We start from the raw sequence: 18,277 nt of genomic DNA on the forward strand, positions 1-18,277 counted from the left end.
TGTTGGGAATATTGGCCTGCCTTTTGTTTTCAGCTTGTTGGGAATACTGGGGGTTGTTGCTGCTGGAGGAGGATGATGAGGAATGGAAGGTGGTGAGTGCAGAGAAGGTGAAGTTTTCTTCCACAGCAGTAGGCTGAGGTGAAGGCAGGGTTTGTAGCACTGACTTTTCTGAGCCAAGAAGATGAAGAAGTGGCAGGGTCACTTTGCTCCAGCAGCACATTTGCCCCCAAGGTGCAGCTGCAGATGCTGACTGAGAGCTGCTGCAATACTGCTTTTTAGGGACAGCAGTACAGTTGGCTGCTGGGCTCCAGCAAGTCTGGAGCTGCACATCATTTCCAGGTGACTTTGAATATTTATGAACCTGGCTCACTAGTGTAGCCCTGTACAGTCGCCTGCTGAAGCCTAAAATAACAGAAGGTGTGAAATGCTGCTCCACACCAATGGTGGGTGCTCCAGCAGCTGCTTTGCCAAGGTCACAAATGCTAAGTAAACCAGATTAAACAAAACCCTGTTGCAGGAATGCACGATTAACTGTGGTCTTTGCAGGATTTATTGGTTATAAGCTAAGCCCTGCCTTTATTTTTTTGTCCTAGTAACTAAGGCAGATGTGAACTTCAAGTCCAGTGAAACATTTTTTTGGCTCTTGCCTCTGTTTACATGATTCAGGAGTTTGCAGTAGTTCCACAACAAATATAGCTTTGAACAGAAATAGCCATTCAAGTGCTGTGCTTCTGGCAGTGCAGAACAGATTAGGAGGGTCTGACAGAAAGGCTTGTAAATAGTTTTGAGTTGGCTGCTCTTTTTTCAAAAGTAAACCAAGGGCTGTAATGTATTTTGAAAAGTAAGAAGTGGTGTTCCTGCTACAAGTGGCATGGACAGCATGACTTGATTGTCACTGAACTGTGCAAAACATGGGCTGTGCTGAACAGTTTTACTTGAGAAAATCCCATTTTCTAGAAACTCAGCAGCTGTGTTAATCTTTGAGATTGTATTTGGTTGCATAAAGTTATTTCTGAAGATTTTTCCTGATGTGCTTGAGATGTGTTTGTGCATTTTAGATGCAACATAAGACATGCAGAGCAGAAGGGTGATTGCAAAATTAAATTAAGGCTGTGTATTAGCAGGGCCATATTTGAGGTGTTAAAAGACCTATAAATAGGTTAGGGTGGATCTTTTTGTATATATTTTTGACTTTGTGAAATCAAGAAGTATAAATGTTGCTTGCATGTTTGTATTTTGAACGAGACTTCATTCTGTACCATGGTTTTCATTTGGTATTTCTTATATTTACATGTCACCCCATGTTTAAGTAATTATTTTCCTCATTCCCTCTCTGATGTTCATGAGCAGTTCCTGGCTTGAAACAAGATGCAGAATTATTTTGATGAGGGAAGAGGAGGAATTACCATAATAGTCCTTGGAGATGCAATTCCCCCATGCTGAAGGCTTTAAATCAAGGCCAAATATTTCTGTGAAAGACTGCAGTTCCTGCAAATGTGACAAATTTAAAACAGAATTTAGAGCTGTTGGATGGCAGGTATAATATTTGCACTGTCCTGCCCCAGCCATTCTGCCCCACAGTGCACACTCTGAGGTTGTAAGCACACAGAAACTGTACCCAACTTTGGGAATCCCCAAACTTGGGATTTGGGAGAGGTACCTGATGACAGAAGGGCTCTTTACTGGGTGTGCCTGTACTGAGCATGCTGCTGACAGCATAGCAGTGATGCCTGATGAACTGAGGAGGTTTGCTTCCTCCAGGAGCTTTGTTTGGGATTCTCCCATGTCAGGGATGTTGTGGGGGCATTGAGTGGCCTAAGCAGGGAATTGAAGGCTGCCTGTCTTTAGTTTGCAGTTGGGCAATTCCTCCATTTTGCCTCGCCTCCATTAGCAAGTTTGTAAACATCACTAATGCTTCCTTACATGGACAGCTGGAGCTTATCCCACCTTCCTATCTGTGCTGTGAAAACCCAAGGCAGCAAGTCTGGCACATCTGTCCTGCAATTGCAAATCGTAATTGCAGTGTAAATATCCAAGTGGTTGGTAAAGTAACTTGTTGCTGAATAAGGGCTTTTTTACCCCCACCCCAAGTAGTTCAGCTTGCACAATCCTCTTTGTCCCAATAACTTTTCCACAAATAGATAAAAAGGTAGAAGAAACATGAGCAATGCTTAAGGGACTCTGAAATTGAAGTTTTCTCCAAGCATGGGGATGCTGAGGAATTGGTTTATGCAGCCTGGAGAGTTGCTTTGTTAGAAATAAGAGTTGCTAAAGACATTTGCTGATCTGATCAGGTCCAGTAATGAACAGCTAGTGCTGTGGCTACAGACTGAAGTGAGAGTTTGCATAATATCTCTCCAAGACTGGTTTAATGTTAAAATCATTGCAGTGATGGGTTGTTTGTCCCCTTGCATGTTGTTTTTAGTGTTGTGAGCAAGTCCTACGTGCTGATAATGCCAACATACCGAGCACAGAATTCACTGTGTGGTTCTCATCATGACTGTTTGGGATTCTTAATCATTTAAAGCAAATCTTCCATAAACACTTTCCCTTTTGCTCCTCAAGATCCTGTTTGCTCAGCATGCCAGAGCGAGGATGTCATCTGCAGGAGATGAGACTTCCAGCTGCCTCATCCTCTTTGGAAGGCCTTGAATAGTGCTGTAACAGTGGAGTCAATAAGCAGAAAACCTTGGATGAATGGAAGGGTTTAGGCTGGCAATTGCTGGTCCTGGAAAGCCTTGAGGGACAGCATGGCTTTTTAGCTGGGAAGGAGTCAGGGCATGTGAGTTATGGATACAAGCTGTGGGCACTGCATGGTTGAGCCTTATCGTCTGCTGAAAACTGCCGCTGTGAATAAACTTGCTATCCAGCTGTGGAAGTGAGAATTTCTAAACCAAGATAAGATGGAAAGGTGCTGTGAAGCCAGACCTGGGCACTGTGTAGTTGTAAAGTATCAAAAAGTGTGGTGGTCATACGTCATCGACAGTGTTATCATCGCTGTTTACCCAGATTAAAAAAGGTAAATTCTGCATTACAAAATCAAAAACTACAGAGATTGCTAGTGGAGCCTTATCTCCTCGCCTTTTCTTTTATCACCTTTTGGTTGTTTTAGCAATCTGGCTTTTTGTTTTGCAAATTTGTGTAGAGCCCTTCAGAGAGGGAAGTGCCCATAGATGTGGTGTCTGAAAAATGGTTCAAAAAGCCTTTAACAAGGTCAGACTTATAAGTGAAAGGCAAATCTGCGTCATGCCTTTTTTTCTTCTTTTATTTTTTGGTAGTATTTTTTCTGAGTTTGTGATGGAAACTTCAAAAGTTTGAGGAAAAAGGTGAAACCAATATCAGGTAATGCAGTCAGCTACATTTTAAATTCCTTTAGCCCTTCATGGGACAATTTTGGGAGCTTGAGGTATTTGTGTAGCTGTGTGTTCTTTTCCAGCCTGTTTGAGCAGAGGTGGAGCTGGAGAAATGGTGTGTGCGCTGTCACATCGACTCTGTGCCATTACAGATGTAGTTCAGGCTCTTGGGAGATGCATGTCCAGTGTTTCCTAGGTGCAGGTTCACCTAAGTGAACCTTGAATGCGAAGTTGCATCCCAGAAAACAAATTTGTCTTGCACCCACCCTTTCCCTTCATCTTTTTGGTGATAAAGATCGTGAGAAAACGGTGCTGTTACAGACAGCCCTTATCCACTGATGGTGTTAATGGCCTGATCACACCCCTTTTAATTAATGAATGGGAGAAGCGCTTTCAATGCCAGCCCGTGTCTTCGGTTTCTCCCATTCCTTGCGGGGCGGTGAGGGTGGTGCAGCCCCTGGGATCCTCTCAGCCCACGGCAGTGCCGGGAATTCACCCCAAACCCTGCGGATCCAGGTGCCCATCAGGAGGCTGCGCGGCGCTCCCATGCAGGTGAGACAGGATGCAGCAAGATGCTGGCTCCAAACTCCTGGGCTGTTCCGGAGCCCTTTCGTGGTACCCTCTGGCCGTGCTGCCTCAAGCCCGTTGTTTTCTCCTCGGTAGGTGCTGGATTGCACAGGTCTGCAGTGCCGGGAGCTGCTGCTCCCTGGGGATTGGAGTTGCCAGGTCCTTATCTGGAGCCTCCCCTGGAGACACAGCCGGCCCGGACGCTGCTTGGCTTTCACCCGGGGGTGCTCAGCACAAGCCCTTGGACGCCAAATTTGGGGGGAAAGATGGAAGCTGTTCAGATGTTCATGCCCTGCTCCTTTGACAGCCTGTGTCTGTGAGTGATGCTATGCCAGGGCACCGTGAGTGGATGATTGTGGGGTTGGTTTGTGGTGGAGGTTGTGCTCTGGGAGTTGAGGATTATTGTGCTTGGGGCTGGCCACTGTCCTCTGCAGAGCCACAGCAGCTGGGCTGATGGTGACTTTCAGGAGGGGAAGGCTCTGTGTTCAAATATATATACATATATATGTCTGTTGTTACGAAACTTGATGGCAAAACCGCAGATTTGGGCTAACAGAGGTTCAGTTTCTGTGTAAAAAGACTCAGTGTATTATCACTGTTATAATATGGAAGCCTTTGAGGATACTTTAGGTTTGCAATTTAGGTACTTTAGGTTTGCAATTTTTCATGTCCCTTTTATCAGCAGTAGTAGTAAAGGATTGTAAAATGTGACCTTTGCAGCTTCTGGATCGAACCTCTTAATTTTCCCTTGTTCCTTAACCTGGACAAGATCAAGCTTTCCAGGCTATACTGCAAGCTGTGTCCCCAAGTAAATGGGCATTCAAGCAGATCAACTTACGGCATTTTATTAAGTCAACACTCATGCAAAAGCCACCTCCAGAGCTTAATAATTATTTACTGAGTGCTCCTGGGTCATGAGAGAGGTTTTCATTAAGTTCAGAAAGCATTATGTTCAGCCACTTGTGAAGGTGTGTTTTAAAGACAGGAAGAAAAATGGAAAACTACTACATGGTGTACAACAACTTAAAAAAAATTCTTAGCTGAGGATTGAATATTTTTGTTTGTGGAGTTGGGTTTTGTTGGAGGGGTTTTGTGTGTGTGTGGGTTTTAAAAAATGTTTTTTCAAATTGGGTTGGTTCTCTGAAATAATTTGATTTGAAATTCAACCCTTATCTCCTTGTTTTAGTAGATAGTAGGTGTGTGTGGTGGATGGATGTTGCAGGGTTCTGCCTTCCCTCCCCAGCCAGGTGCACTCAGTGCATCCAGACCAGGTGGGTGGGTGCCTTTTGGGCTGTGCTCTGTTCTGTGGGTGCAGCCCATGGTGCAAGGCAAGCAGTGCAGGTCAGGATACAAAAGCATTTTAGGAGGCACAGAAAACATTTACCTCGATGATGGAGCAGGGGCAGGCAGCCTATTTCTTTAAATGTGTAACCTTCAAGTGCGGAAACCTTTCATGTAGGAGCCTGAAATGCAGTCCTGGCTTTATTATAAAGGCTGATAAAGGTCTCCACACCGTTTTTGTAACTGCTTTGTCCTTGGCAAGTCAGGACGTAGGAGGGTGCCAAATCTTGGGCTTGTTTTTTTTTTGCATTTATACTTCAAGCAGCGCCAGGCAGTTGGCGGTGAGCGGAGCGTCGCTGTAACCCACAATCAATTATTAAATGTTAGGAATGAAGTACAAAGTGCTCCAGGGAAAATGCTGTAGTAGTTGGAGTCCCTTACCTTGGCTGAAGGGGAAAAGGGATTGTGTAGGGGTTTTTTTTGTTGTTTTGGACTTTTTGTGTTTTGTATTAGACTATTTTTTTGGAGTGGTGGTGGTGTGTGCAATCTGACTCCTCCTTGCATTTATTTTTTTCTTTTGCTATTCTTCGCTTTTCTGTCACTTCTTTCTGAGGCAAGCAGCATTGCTGGCCAGCAGAATCTAATACAGACATTATTGCTTCAGTCACATATACAATAGAGGGAACAAAAATATTCTTGAGGTTTTACTGCTTGGTAGAGAGATTGAAAACAGAATTTGAAGAAGCAACTTTAATTTTGAAGAAACTCTAGTAATTTTCTACAGTGATGTTGGGAGCTGAGTGGTGGTCTCCTCTGAAAATGTCTTCTGGAGGTCAAGTATTTTAGTATCCACCATTATAGCATAGAACAATCTTAACCTTTAAAGCAAGGAGATGAGAGGTTTCCAACATTACAACTCAAATGTGGATGCCTTTATTTTCTCTATGAATAATTATGAATGGGATAAGGGTGAGACATAGACAAAAGCGTTTAAATCCGGCGTTATTTCTTACCTCTGATATCTGGTGCAGCTCAGTGGATTTCTTGAGGTGCTAAATCTGCTTTTCTTGGCTGATTTCTCTGTGGACTAACCCATTAACAAACAGTGGGCATGAGTGGAGGGAAGAGAGCAGCAGCCTCCCTCTTATGTGCCATTTCTCAGTTAAGAGCAGGGTAGTCCATCCTGCCCAGAACAAGTGGCTTTGAAGGCTCTTTGTCTAATTTGTTTAAGAAAGATTAAATTGAAGAATTTTTTTTTCTTAAAAAAAATTCAAAAATAGTTAAAGTTTCTAAAGTAGTTAAAAAGCAAAGTTAATTATATTTTTTCCAGTTCAAAGTCTCCAGAGAAGTTTCTTTATCAATGCATAGATAGCACAAAATAATGCTTGTACATCAGATAACTCATAACTAATGCACGTGAACCAGAGCATTTGTTTGATCAATTTATAGAATCTGAAAACAAAACTGTCCAACAAAAGATGAGTCTGTCTTTTTGCCTAAGGAGACAGATAAAATAATCAGTAAACATCTGGGAAGGTTATGGTCTCTGTGGGTCGATGGCAACAAAATCAAACTGGATTTTAATGTGATCAGTTGCCTTTTATTATGTAATGGCTACCTGCATAAGAACTCATGTATGCAGTAGCTAACATTTCCCAGGCATCTGTGCAAAGGATATGTAATTTAAACTATTTAATAAAGCTTTATCACTTCATGATTAATTGGATTGGCTCATGACACATAACTAATAACTCCCAGTCTCTATTGCACTGTGCTTATTAGAGTGCTAATGGATAACTGGTTTAATCATGTGTCAATTAAAAGGATGAGTCGGTTTCATTTATTGCAATTAGATGGTTTCCATAAACTGTTTGCAGGAAGTATCTGAATTGCATCGTGTATTAGCTGTGTGTGGGCTCTGCTGCTGGCTCCACGTAATCTGGGGGTGAATCAGTTCGTGTAGGGGAGTTTTGGATCCACGTGTCCACTCTGGATTGTTCTGTGGTACATGGCACCAAGCATGGTCACGGGACATCTGCCTCTGCACCAGCGTGGAAGGGTCAAGAAGCTTTAAAAATGACCATTTTCAAAACTCTCTGGATGAAGCTTTAGAAAATAACAAGTTTTTAATCGCTTCTTTGGTTGGAAAAGTGAGTTTCTGACACCCCTCCTGGTTGCTCTGTGGAGGTACATGGTTGTGGAACCCAAACCATCTGTTCCTTCTATTCTGTGCTTGAGACGAGCAGACATGGTGCAGAAGGAAAGCTGGATGGGAGAGTGACCTGTGTGATGCATGGGATAGACTTAGAGGATAAGATACGAAAGTTTCAAAGTGTTTTCCATGTTTGATCAGTGCCACTCCTGACTGGTGGAAGGAATGCTGGTGTGGGAGACTGTCATGCACACAGGAGGAGCTTTGCAGACACCTGGGAATAAATAACAGGAAATCTGTCCATGTTCCTTCCCAGTGCTTGTGACAGAGAAGCATCTGGTTAGGCAGGCAGGTGTTGTGCAGCAGCTTTTATCCCAGAACAAGCATTATTTGAACTCACCTGGTGTGATGGTTGGGTGCCCATCTCCCTTTCCCAGTTAGTAATGGGTAGGATAAGAGGAGTTAGCCCCAAGTTGTGCCAGAGGAAGTATAGATTGAACATTACAAAGAATTTCTTCACGAAAGAGTTGCCAAGCACTGGAACAGCCTGTCAGGGAGATGGCTGAGTCACCATTGCTGGAGGTATTTAAAAGACGCGTAGATGTGGCACTTGGGGACATGGTTTAGTGGTGGGCTTGGCAGTGCTGGGTTAATGTTTGGAAGAGATCTCCAGGATCACCAGGTCCAACCTAAACAATTCCATGATGCTGTGGCAGTAGCTGCAGTCTGGCAGCACGTGGCTGTCCACACTCTCTGAGTTCAGGGCTCATCTGTCTCTTTGCCATGTAAAATACTGAGCAGAATTGCAGAGGAAATAAAGCCTGGGAGCATCTTTGCCTTTTGGGGAAGAATTTGGCAGAACAGCATTTTCTGGGACTGTTATCTCGTTAAAAGACACAATACTTGAAGCTTTTGTTTACAATTTTTGATCAACAGTAGAACCCTGAATCAACTTCAGGAAGATGGAAGGACACTTGGTGCAAGGAGGTAAAATAGTTGTGTGAGCAAGATGAGGTTCCTGGCAGGAGCTGTTTGAAATGCTGTGGAAATAATTTCTCCTTCCTGCTCCCTCTCTTTCCCCAACATTTTTGTATATGGAAAGGTTCTTCTGAGATGGTTTCCAGCACACTTGGCTTTGGTAGGCGGAGAAACAGTTCAAAATGAAAGAAGGTGGGAGGAACTGCTGGGTTACCAATTTTGCAACATTAGGTATCTGTAAAAATTGCCAGTAGCACACAAATGAGAATGCTGACAAGTGTGGTACAAAACTGGCCTTTTTCCAACATGTGGAGAATGAATCCTTCCCTGAATGCAGCATTTGGGTGGCTTTTTTTTTCTCTCATGTATTACAGTGGTCTCTGAGGTGGGATGCACAGTGTTGTTAGCGGGCAGAAAGAAAATATGAGCACTTCAGCAATACGTGTATATAGTTCATAAATAAATAAATAAACATTTTGAGGATGCATGTTCAGACATTCCTGGTAGGAATGTATAATCAACACAATTGTGAGACCACTCATCTATAACTATCTTGGTCATGGAAATAAAGCATCTCTTGGGTTTAGAAATGTGAAAGTGGTTCAGATGTGCAGCCAGAAAACAAGCTGCTGGATTTAGATGTGAGAATGCTTCACCCTTAATTGAAAAGGGAGTGTTTTTTACAAGTATCACAGTCAATGACTTGTCTTGAGCAGCTAATTAGTACGATTATTCCGCAGCTGCATTAGTTTCACCACAAAGGTTTTCTCTTGTTTTATCAAAAGGATCAGTGTCTCTGTGAATGTTTCAACATGACAGGTCTTAAATAGCAAGATGGTCCCCTGCCTCCCTGCCCCCAAATGTGTGCTCTGGAAGAGCAGAGTTTGATGTTTTGGGGCAGTAAGCGTGGGTTCCCTTTTTTTTTTTTTTTTTTTGTCCCTGAACTGTGTTCAACATCAGTCCTAAACAAAGCCAGAAAACTTCCAGCAGTGCTGGCTTAGGCTGTTGCAACACAAGCAGCAAGACCTGGGAGGGATGCTGGCTCCCAGACTTGTGTCCTGCCAGCATCCCACAGGTATCAGCGCTGGAGCCAGAGGTGGGGATTTCAAGAGCAGCTTCCTCCTAGAGCCAGGAGGGTTACTGCTGGCTTGCCAAGGCATGGCCCATGGATTTTGGTTCTGCAGGCTAAGAAAATGATGAGTTGCTCTAGAAAGTGTCCATGGTGAAGTCCTGTGGTCTGTTTGCCAATGGTGTAGAAATGTCTCTTAGGTGGTAAAGCTGAGCTGTGTGCTGGCTTGGGCCAGCCTGTTGCTCTTTGTAAAGTATGACTGGAATAAAGCTGTTACTGTTGTTTATTTTGCCTGTCTTTTGTATCTGGAAGTGCTCAGAAGAAGATGGTGGTAGGCCTGGAGTGGTAGTTGAGTTTTTGGTAGAGATCTTTTTTCTAACTCTGAAAAGTCACTGCCAACAAGTCCAACCCTAAAGTAGCATTATGCAGGGAATAAGTGAACTATGTTTTGTTGTGTTTTCATGGGAGAGGTAGATTTACTTTACTTTGAGTTAGTTCATTGGGCTGAAGTATTATCCATAGCAATCATTAGACATCCTTCAGCTTTTTATTTTTAAGGAAAAAGGAATAAATGTGCCTACTGTTGTCTATAAACGCATTTGTTTTTCTCGTGTGTGGTTGCTGTAAAATTTGAAAGAGCAAATGGCTCTTTACAGCTGGATGTTGGTGTTTGGGGAATGGTTTGGCTGCAGTCAGGTTAAGGCACCCTAAGGCGGCTGCTGAGTACCTGCAGTAGGTCAGCTCCAAATTCCCCTTCCGCGGAGCCGCGGATCCTCACCCATCGCGCCCCACGTTCCCCTGTAACTCCACCAGCTCTGGCCCCCAGAGCTGCCATCCCGCTTGGTGGAAGCTGAGCTGTCTTTCTCTGGTCTTCCCACAGCAATTCCGAGCATCCTGGCGCTTCCAAGCCTCCCTTAAGCTCCTCCAGCATGACCTCACGAATCCTGCTCCGACAGCAGCTCATGCGTGAGCAGATGCAGGAGCAGGAGCGTCGGGAGCAGCAGCAGAAGCAGCAGGCAGCCCAGTTCATGCAGCAGCGAGTGCCCGTGAGCCAGACGCCTGCCATCAACGTCAGCGTGCCCACCAGCCTGCCCCCTGCCACCCAGGTGCCCATGGAGGTCCTCAAGGTACGCACCTTTCCGCTCAGGAGCTCCTCAAAACCCGCTTTGTTTAACAGGGACGTGGTTCTAGGCGTTTTCGGCAACCAACTTTTGCAAATAAGCTGTGCTCTGGCTCAGTTTGCAGCTTGTTTTGTTGGCCTGGTAGCGAAGAATGGAAAAACTTTTTAAAAAAGTTTGTATAACTTTTGTTTTCTTTCAACTTTGAGATCGCCGGAGGGAGGTTTTGTAACAAAACTAAGTTTTCCGTCATTTTCCCTTTGGAAAACGCTTCTCCATCTTTCTAGTACTTAATTACTTTAAATATGAAGAAATTATTAGTAGATAACAAATCAATGTTTTGGTTTATAAAGGAAAACAATGAAATAGTTTTGTAAGATGGAGTCAAAACTCTTTACAAAAGAGTTCCTCAGAAAGCCTTAATCTGAAATATGGGTGAGTTTCCAGCTACTTGCAATGAGTCTTTGTAATCCTTTTTTTGTTTAAATGACTTGTTTGCTATTAGTAGCTTTGGATTCCTTGTCCCACTGGAAACTGTAGGAGCTTGTTAGTGTCCCTCTGTCAAAGGGGATGTAGCTTGCTAATTACTCAGGGAAAAACGTGCACAGCTATAAGAAAAGAGATAATTTCACGCACTGCTTCAATTCAAGTAGGCTGAAGCACCGTGAAATGTGTGAGTAAAACAATGTCAAATGTTTTGGAGAAGTTTGCTGACATATTTCATGAAAAGATGATTTTCAGCAGTTTTGTAGAGTTTGCTCTGCATTATTGCTGGATCTTTTTATTACAGTTTGTTGTTTAGTCAGTGAGCATATTCTTACCACATAAGTTAGCTGAGCTTGGTGACAAACCGCTCATGTTGTGCTTTTTGCTGTTGTATACCAATGATATGCAGTCAAAAATTCAGTTTTCAAACAGACTTGCTGGTTCAGGATTTTGAGGGGGTCTGTGTGACAGGTTTATGGGGAAAATATAGGATAATTTTATTTATTGAATCTGCATTATGATGTTGTGTCACTACCACTAAAACTATCACTTGATTTGGGATAGTAGAGTCACAATCCAGTATGTGATCTAGGAGCAAAAAGGCAGCAGTTGAATTTTGAATTCTCTTTCTCCATACACACGCATTTCCATTAAAAATTAAATATAATATTCTTTGAACATGTGAGCATATGTCTGTAGTAAGGAGTCTGAAATTGTCTGGGAAGAATTGTTTTGTCTAATGTTTCTGTATTACTCATGATGTTTGTATATAACAATTTCTTCAGCTTGTTTCCAGGTTATGGCTGTAGTTATAATTCAGATCCAGCAGATGTGTAGGTGCTATGAAATAGGGATTTTTTTGTGATGCACCTAGCTAAATAAGCATATATTACATTTTTTACATCCTTTCATCCTAATCTGTTACAATATGAATTTTAGGGTATTTTTTAAGTACTGTGAAAACTTGTAGGAAAGTGTTTACTTTTTGATGATACTTTACTGATAAGGAAGGAGTATGACATCTTGAAGAAGCATTAGCAGTTGTCATTGTTCATTTTACAAATGCCTCTTTCTATGGGAGAGGAGGGAATGCAGCCCTTGATTTCTGAGGGACAAACTTCAGGAATCTCTGCAGCCAAAAGGTGATGCAAATGGGGTTCCTGGGACCTGGCTTGTCACAGGATCTGTGGGCAAAGCTGTAACCTGCTGAAGCATTGCTAGGAAACTTCACCCACAGGACTTGAACCTGACACCCTTGTCACTTAGGATTCCAGAAAAGGTATTTGTTCCCCATTTCCCTCTGATGGAGAAGGATCTCCTGGAAAGAGGTAGGACACCTCTCCTCCACTTGTCTTTAGCTCAAAATAAGAATGCATGACCACATTGAATAAAAAATTAGGAGAATGTGTCCTTAAGCAGCTTGTAAAATAAAAAGAGTTACTGGCAGCAGGTACCTTTTGGCAATGGAATTCCATTTTGAAGGTGATAGTTGTGGAAATATCAGCAACCTGCTGGACCAAAATGATGTCTGTCTTCTCATGACCTACATTTCCATAAGTAACAGTCAAAATCAGCAAAATCAAGTCCTCTTGGACTCTGTCTGTGAGAGGAGAGGAAAACTGCAAAACTGAGGAAAACAGCAAAGCAGCTTTGCATAGTTTTGCTGCGTGTGTTTTTGGTGAAGGAAAGCAGTGCAAGATTCACCCTTGTATCTTTACTCATAATAGTGGACCAGTTCTGTACAGAAAAAAAAGAATTAGTACAAAATGCCAGGTTTGAAGTCATGATCTTCCTGAAAATTACCGCTGAGGCTTCAGTTGAGAGTAAGATTTGGCAACAGATCCATATAGTTTTCTTTGTGGATTTTGGGGGGATTGTTTTGGGGGTTTTTTGTTTTTCCAAATAGGATATTTGGCTCAAAAGCTGAGATTAACAATAACTCAGGATCTTCCTGGTGCCAGTGTGCTGACAGCCAGCTCTGGCTGCAGTGACATCATTTCCCTGCAGCTGCTTTTTACACTTCAGTTGTTTTTTAGCTGTAGACAAATTTTCCATATGAGCTGTACAGAAGTTTTAATGGATAAATAGGGAGCTAAGTTGCTAACTTGACTATCCATATGGTCTGGATTTAGTGACCTTAAACAATGAGATAGACAAAAAAGGGATTTTTTTACACTTTCGGGAATGTTAACCTGCAAGGCAACTTTGTTTAAAAGTGATCTTTTTCAATGTTACTTCACAAACAACACCAAGTCTAGCAGCTGGTTTTGTTGTTGTTTGTTTGTTTGTTTGTTTGTTTTGGTACTTTTGCATCAAAAAATCCCACTCTAAGCCTGTTGAATTTGTCAGTGTTTAGTGGTTTTAATTATGTTGTGTGACTTGCCCTTTCACCCATATCTCACAGTGTGAGAAGGAGAATAATACTTGCATATCTGAGGATGGTAATTCAGAATGACTGGTTTAAAAAGAAGCCAGAGGTGTTAATGAGCTTGGATTTTATATTTGTTTTCAAGATGTCCATTTAGAAACAATACAGAAAGAGAAATATGTACTAATCTATGTCACGTTGCATAAGCATCTCCAAATTGCATAATATTTTATGCTCAAGGCCATGTGAATAAATTGGATTTCATTTTCTTGAGTAATGACTTCTCATTGCATCACTCTTCTGCCAAGTAATGTAGCTTGGCAAGGTAGGAGATGACCTGCTGGAATTCAAATTTTGCATTGCTTTGTGCTGCCTAATTAAGAGATGGACTGGGAGTAGGTTTGATGCTTTTGGAACAGTATCCCTTCAACTCTAATAGCAAAAGGAAGATTTGTTACAGCTCGTGGTTTTCCTTCTGCAGAGCTGGGATTGGCTTCATGGGCTGGTTTGTCTTTGAGCACCTTCTCATCCATCTCCAACACTACAGAGAGATGTCACCAGGAATTCTTTGCTTCTGCTGTAATTCACCTTCTTTCTCTGCCTTGGAAATAGGAATATAACATAAAAATTTATTTATTGGAGTAGTTTCAAGTAAATCCCATTAAGGATGGGATTCCATGGGTCCCATAAGGACCCATTCCTTATGTTTTTATTTATTTATATTTAAAAGGATTAGCATCTCTGCAAAGAGTTCATCTTGAAACTGAATTGTTGTTGTGCTGTGTGACTTGTATTGCTTTGCCTGATTTTTGGATCAAGCTTACTTTATAGAAGAAGTATGACGCAATCCCCTAAATCCTTTGAACCTGCCCAAAAGCCAGTGTGGCACTGCAGGAACTGTGGCTGATGTGTGTCCTCCATGGGGGCAGCAGCACAGGAGCATCCTCAGGAGGCAGCACAGGCTGGTGTGTGTGCTCCATGGGGGCAGCAGCACAGGAGCATCCTCAGGAGGCAGCACAGGCGGCTCAGGGCCAGCACCGGCCCACGGAATTGCAAATCAGTTCCACTGAAAATATTACCAGTTCTTGCAGGATTGAAAATATTTCTGGTGGGCAGCTGACACCCAGCCCTCTGCATGTCTCACTAAGCAGATGGAAGGTGGAAAGTGAAGGGTGAGCGTTTCTTCCCTCTGGCCCTCCATGTTACTTGTTGGCGTTCCTCGGTGCGTGGATGTGACACTTGCTGTCATGTTTCTGATGTGATGCACCAGGTCATGGTGTGCTGGATGTGCTGGGTCCCTGTCCCAGGGACCCTAAACTGGATGTGCTCTGGGTCTCTGTCCCTGCTGCTGCATGCAAATGCTCCCAGGGATGAGGTTGCTGCACATCCCCTTCCTCCTGAGTGTTGTCACACCAAGTACATAGCAAGACAGAAATCTGCTGGACTTCTCATACCTCTCTCTCCTTCTTTGTCTGCATTTGGGGTTTGTAGAATGTAACTTTTCTTTGGCACAGATGGGAGATGCTTGGTACTACTGCCAAGATCAGCCTCCAGGCCTGCAGTGGGAACCTGCAATAGTACAGATACTTTTGGAGAGCTGCATAAATGCTTTGCAGGTAATAAGGTAAAAGCAGGTCTCCTCACCAACAGATGATGTAGCAGGTCCATTTCTTCCCCTTTTAGCTTGATTTTTGAGAATAAGAAAACAGTTCCTTTGCTCCAGGGTTCTGCTTTGGGGATCTACATGTTGAGGTCTCTTCTTTCTGGACAAAAATTTCTACTTGTGCATATACTGCCAGCCCTTGCTAATAGGGCAGTTCACCCCAAGGTATGCACATGTATATTTTATATATATGTATCTAAAAGATATGTATGGAAGCATAGGCCAGAAGCTCATTTTTAAAAATGTTTGTCCTTAAGGCATTTTAATAGTCTGTCTCCATACAACAATGCTTATAATATGCTAAATATTCAAAAATTTGTCTGCCACTAAAGCCCTCACTTTGGATTGCCTCTGCTAAACTGCCTTGGGTTTGTGTCTTCATGGTAGATGTTAATTCATCTTTTGGTGCCAGAATTTCATCATGGCCTTTCTTTCTTGTCCTAAGCAAGGTGAAACCTTTTCAAAGCCTAGAGCCAGATCCTGTGTACTGGATTCCCTCTCTTGCTTTATTATTCCAACATCTTTGCCCACCTCATGGCAGTACTGTGGGCTGATCCCTGCTGATACCGGAGTGGGTGTGGTTGTCTTCTGCTCAGTGCCATCCCATGGCTGCAGTTTGTGCTCATCTTTTCCTGTTCCCACTTTTTCTGAGTGGACAGGAGTGCAGGCAGCCAGCCTTGCCTCTCTCCTTCACCCTCATGTCATTACTCATTCAGACTTTAAATGTGTCACCACGATAATCTCTGCACCAGAACCGTGTAGTTCTTCATTTTTGAAATGCCAAGCATTTCTTCCATTTGATGTTAATGACTATTGGGCATATATGAAAAAAATACCTCCTCCTGTTCTTTTTTCAAGGTGCTTATTCCAGAGATTGACCTGTGGAAGCTCTGCCTGGCAGGGAAGGCTCAGCAGCTGGCAGTAGTGTTCTTGGTGTAATAATTACCATAAGGCTTCATTGTGTGGAGGACTTATCTCACAGTTCTGAAGAACAGAACAATGGGATGGCAAGATAAATGTGTGGTAGTGCCTGCCCCAGCAAATGTGTGTTTGTGGACATGCTTATCTGATTGAAGGTTAATTTAATCTCACCTGACAATGGTAGATAGTAGTGTGTGCTGGTGTGTTAGGTAAGCCTGGTGTGTATTTGCAATCAAGAACTTAGGTGATTTGCTAGACTGAGTCTTGGTGAGCTGCAGATAAAACATTTAAACTAAGGTTACTTACACCTGGTGACGTACTTTAAGTCATCAGCAGAGAAGAACTTGCATTTAGCTACAGAGCCACTAAAGTCTGCCTTGCCTCTTCAGCCTTCATGTAAGTAAAAGTATCTCTCAGGCCTTAAATCTTTTGCTTGCTCAGTGGGTTGAAAGCTATTTTAAAACAAGCACTGGTGCTTGAGGTCTGCATCAGTAATAGAGGTAAAATGTAAACTCTTGCTTAACACCCAGGGTATTAGACATTAAAAATGCATGGAATTCGAGGGGGCAACATACTTCTGTGTACATGTACCTGATGGTTGACTGCTAGTGCAAAACACTGCTCTCGCCCTTCGTCCCAAATGCCCTTTTCCTATGCATGCAAACACGTATGCGCTTGGCTCTTGAGTGAAATGGTTGTTGCTGATGAAGAAGTCTGATCTTTCCATCCTGTTTCTTCAGCTGTGGTCACTGTGGCACAAAAACGCAGCTCCCAGAGTTGTGGAACAAACTGCTGTTGCTGGGGTTGAGAGGATTTCTTGGGAAAATGATGTGAGCAGAGTGGGAAAATAGCTGAGAAACTGCTCCTCATCACAGAGCTCTTGCCTTGCAAGTTCAGTAGTTGCCTGGAAGTTTGAAATAACTTATTTGCCACAGAGGAAATCAGGATATACTCAGACAAAATGATGCAGGTAGCTGGAGGTCCAAGTTCTGATTGCTCCTTGGAAATTCTCCTGGTTTATATCCTAGTTGGTGGTCTTGAGGATTTGCTGTCTTCCCACTGGCAGGGGAACATCCACAAAATTAAGAAGAGCTTGCTAAGTTCGGTCTGTTACAGCTTCAAAGCACTCTTTTTTTTATGGTCTAGACATATTATCTGCTGGGTGAGTTACCAGACCTTGGGAAAATGACGGTTCACCACGTGTCAGTGGCTGTTTTGGACCTGCAGAAGATGAGTTAATCTTGTGCAGATTAAGATTTGTAGGTGCCCATAGTTGTGCGTATTAAGAGCATTGATGAGGCTCCACAGCCCCCAGCTAACAGGTTTTAGCAATTTGTACCAAGTCCTTTGTCAGGCAACGTGAATTTAATAACCACCTTACTCCTGGAGCCAAGGCTGTAAGAAGAGGGTGAGTGCTGGTCACTGCAGTTGTGTTTGCTGAAGCCATGGCTTAATTTAGCAGAAAATAATGCCCAGAGCCACACACAGTGCTGGCAAATGTGGGGGCTGGGGGGAGATCCAGGGGGGCCTCTGCTGACACCTTTGATAGGTGTTAAATTTTAAATGTGAAAACTCAGATCTGCTTAAAGTAATCGCTGGGTATTAGGTATACTCACAAATATTTCAGTTCTTCAGCTGGTTTGGCAGCATTATTCTCCGAGATGCTGAACCTGTGTAGTGAATGAATTCAAAGTGACAAGCTGGAGGCATTCCTGCCATTCAAGAGAGGCTTAAGGAATTTCTTATTGGCTAAATTACAAATATGTAGCATTTTGCCCAGCACTGCATGGCAATTTCAACCTGCCTGACCGTGACAAGATTAGTACTTTTCCTCCCTCTCCCCAGCAGTAATTTTTTTTTTAAATTAGATTAAGAAGTACCAGGCAGAGATGCAAAAGCTTGAAAGAGTGAAAACCAGCCTTACCTTGAATGATTCTGTCTGTCATTGGATTGGTTCCTTAATTAGCCCCATGTCCTTTAACCTCTTGAGAAATAAGTAAGGGATAAATTTGGGGATAAAGACAAAGACGCCTGGAGATTTACCACACACCGCTAGGTAATTCATCAAGGAATGTTGGTAATTAGCCCTGCCTCTTTCCTTTCTGGCTCATTTAATAAAACTGGTTGATTTAAAATAATGCCTGCTGGTTCATTATCAACTACTTTAAGAGCCAAGTTATGAACTTGAAACAAAACCCAGTATTGTGTTGTCTGCAAAGGACCTGGCAAGCGTGTATTGTTTTGTTTTTTATAAAAAAGAAATTGCTCTCTCTGGTCATCAGTCTCCCCAACTTGATAATTAAATATTACTTTGTTTGGAT

At 42.8% G+C, this 18,277-nt stretch overlaps 1 protein-coding gene across 2 annotated transcripts in view; it reads left to right on the plus strand.

The window, feature by feature from the left end:
- Nucleotides 1-18,277, plus strand: part of MITF (melanocyte inducing transcription factor) — a 99,101-nt gene that overhangs the window by 44,693 nt on the left and 36,131 nt on the right. For both annotated transcript variants that reach the window (XM_030956593.1, XM_030956594.1), the window contains exon 2: nucleotides 10,281-10,527. In XM_030956593.1, coding sequence (XP_030812453.1) covers nucleotides 10,281-10,527 — 247 coding nt within the window. The remainder of the gene's footprint in view (nucleotides 1-10,280; nucleotides 10,528-18,277) is intronic.

This window comes from Camarhynchus parvulus, chromosome 12, assembly GCF_901933205.1.
Source record: "Camarhynchus parvulus chromosome 12, STF_HiC, whole genome shotgun sequence".
In the NCBI taxonomy this organism is placed as follows: domain Eukaryota; kingdom Metazoa; phylum Chordata; class Aves; order Passeriformes; family Thraupidae; genus Camarhynchus; species Camarhynchus parvulus.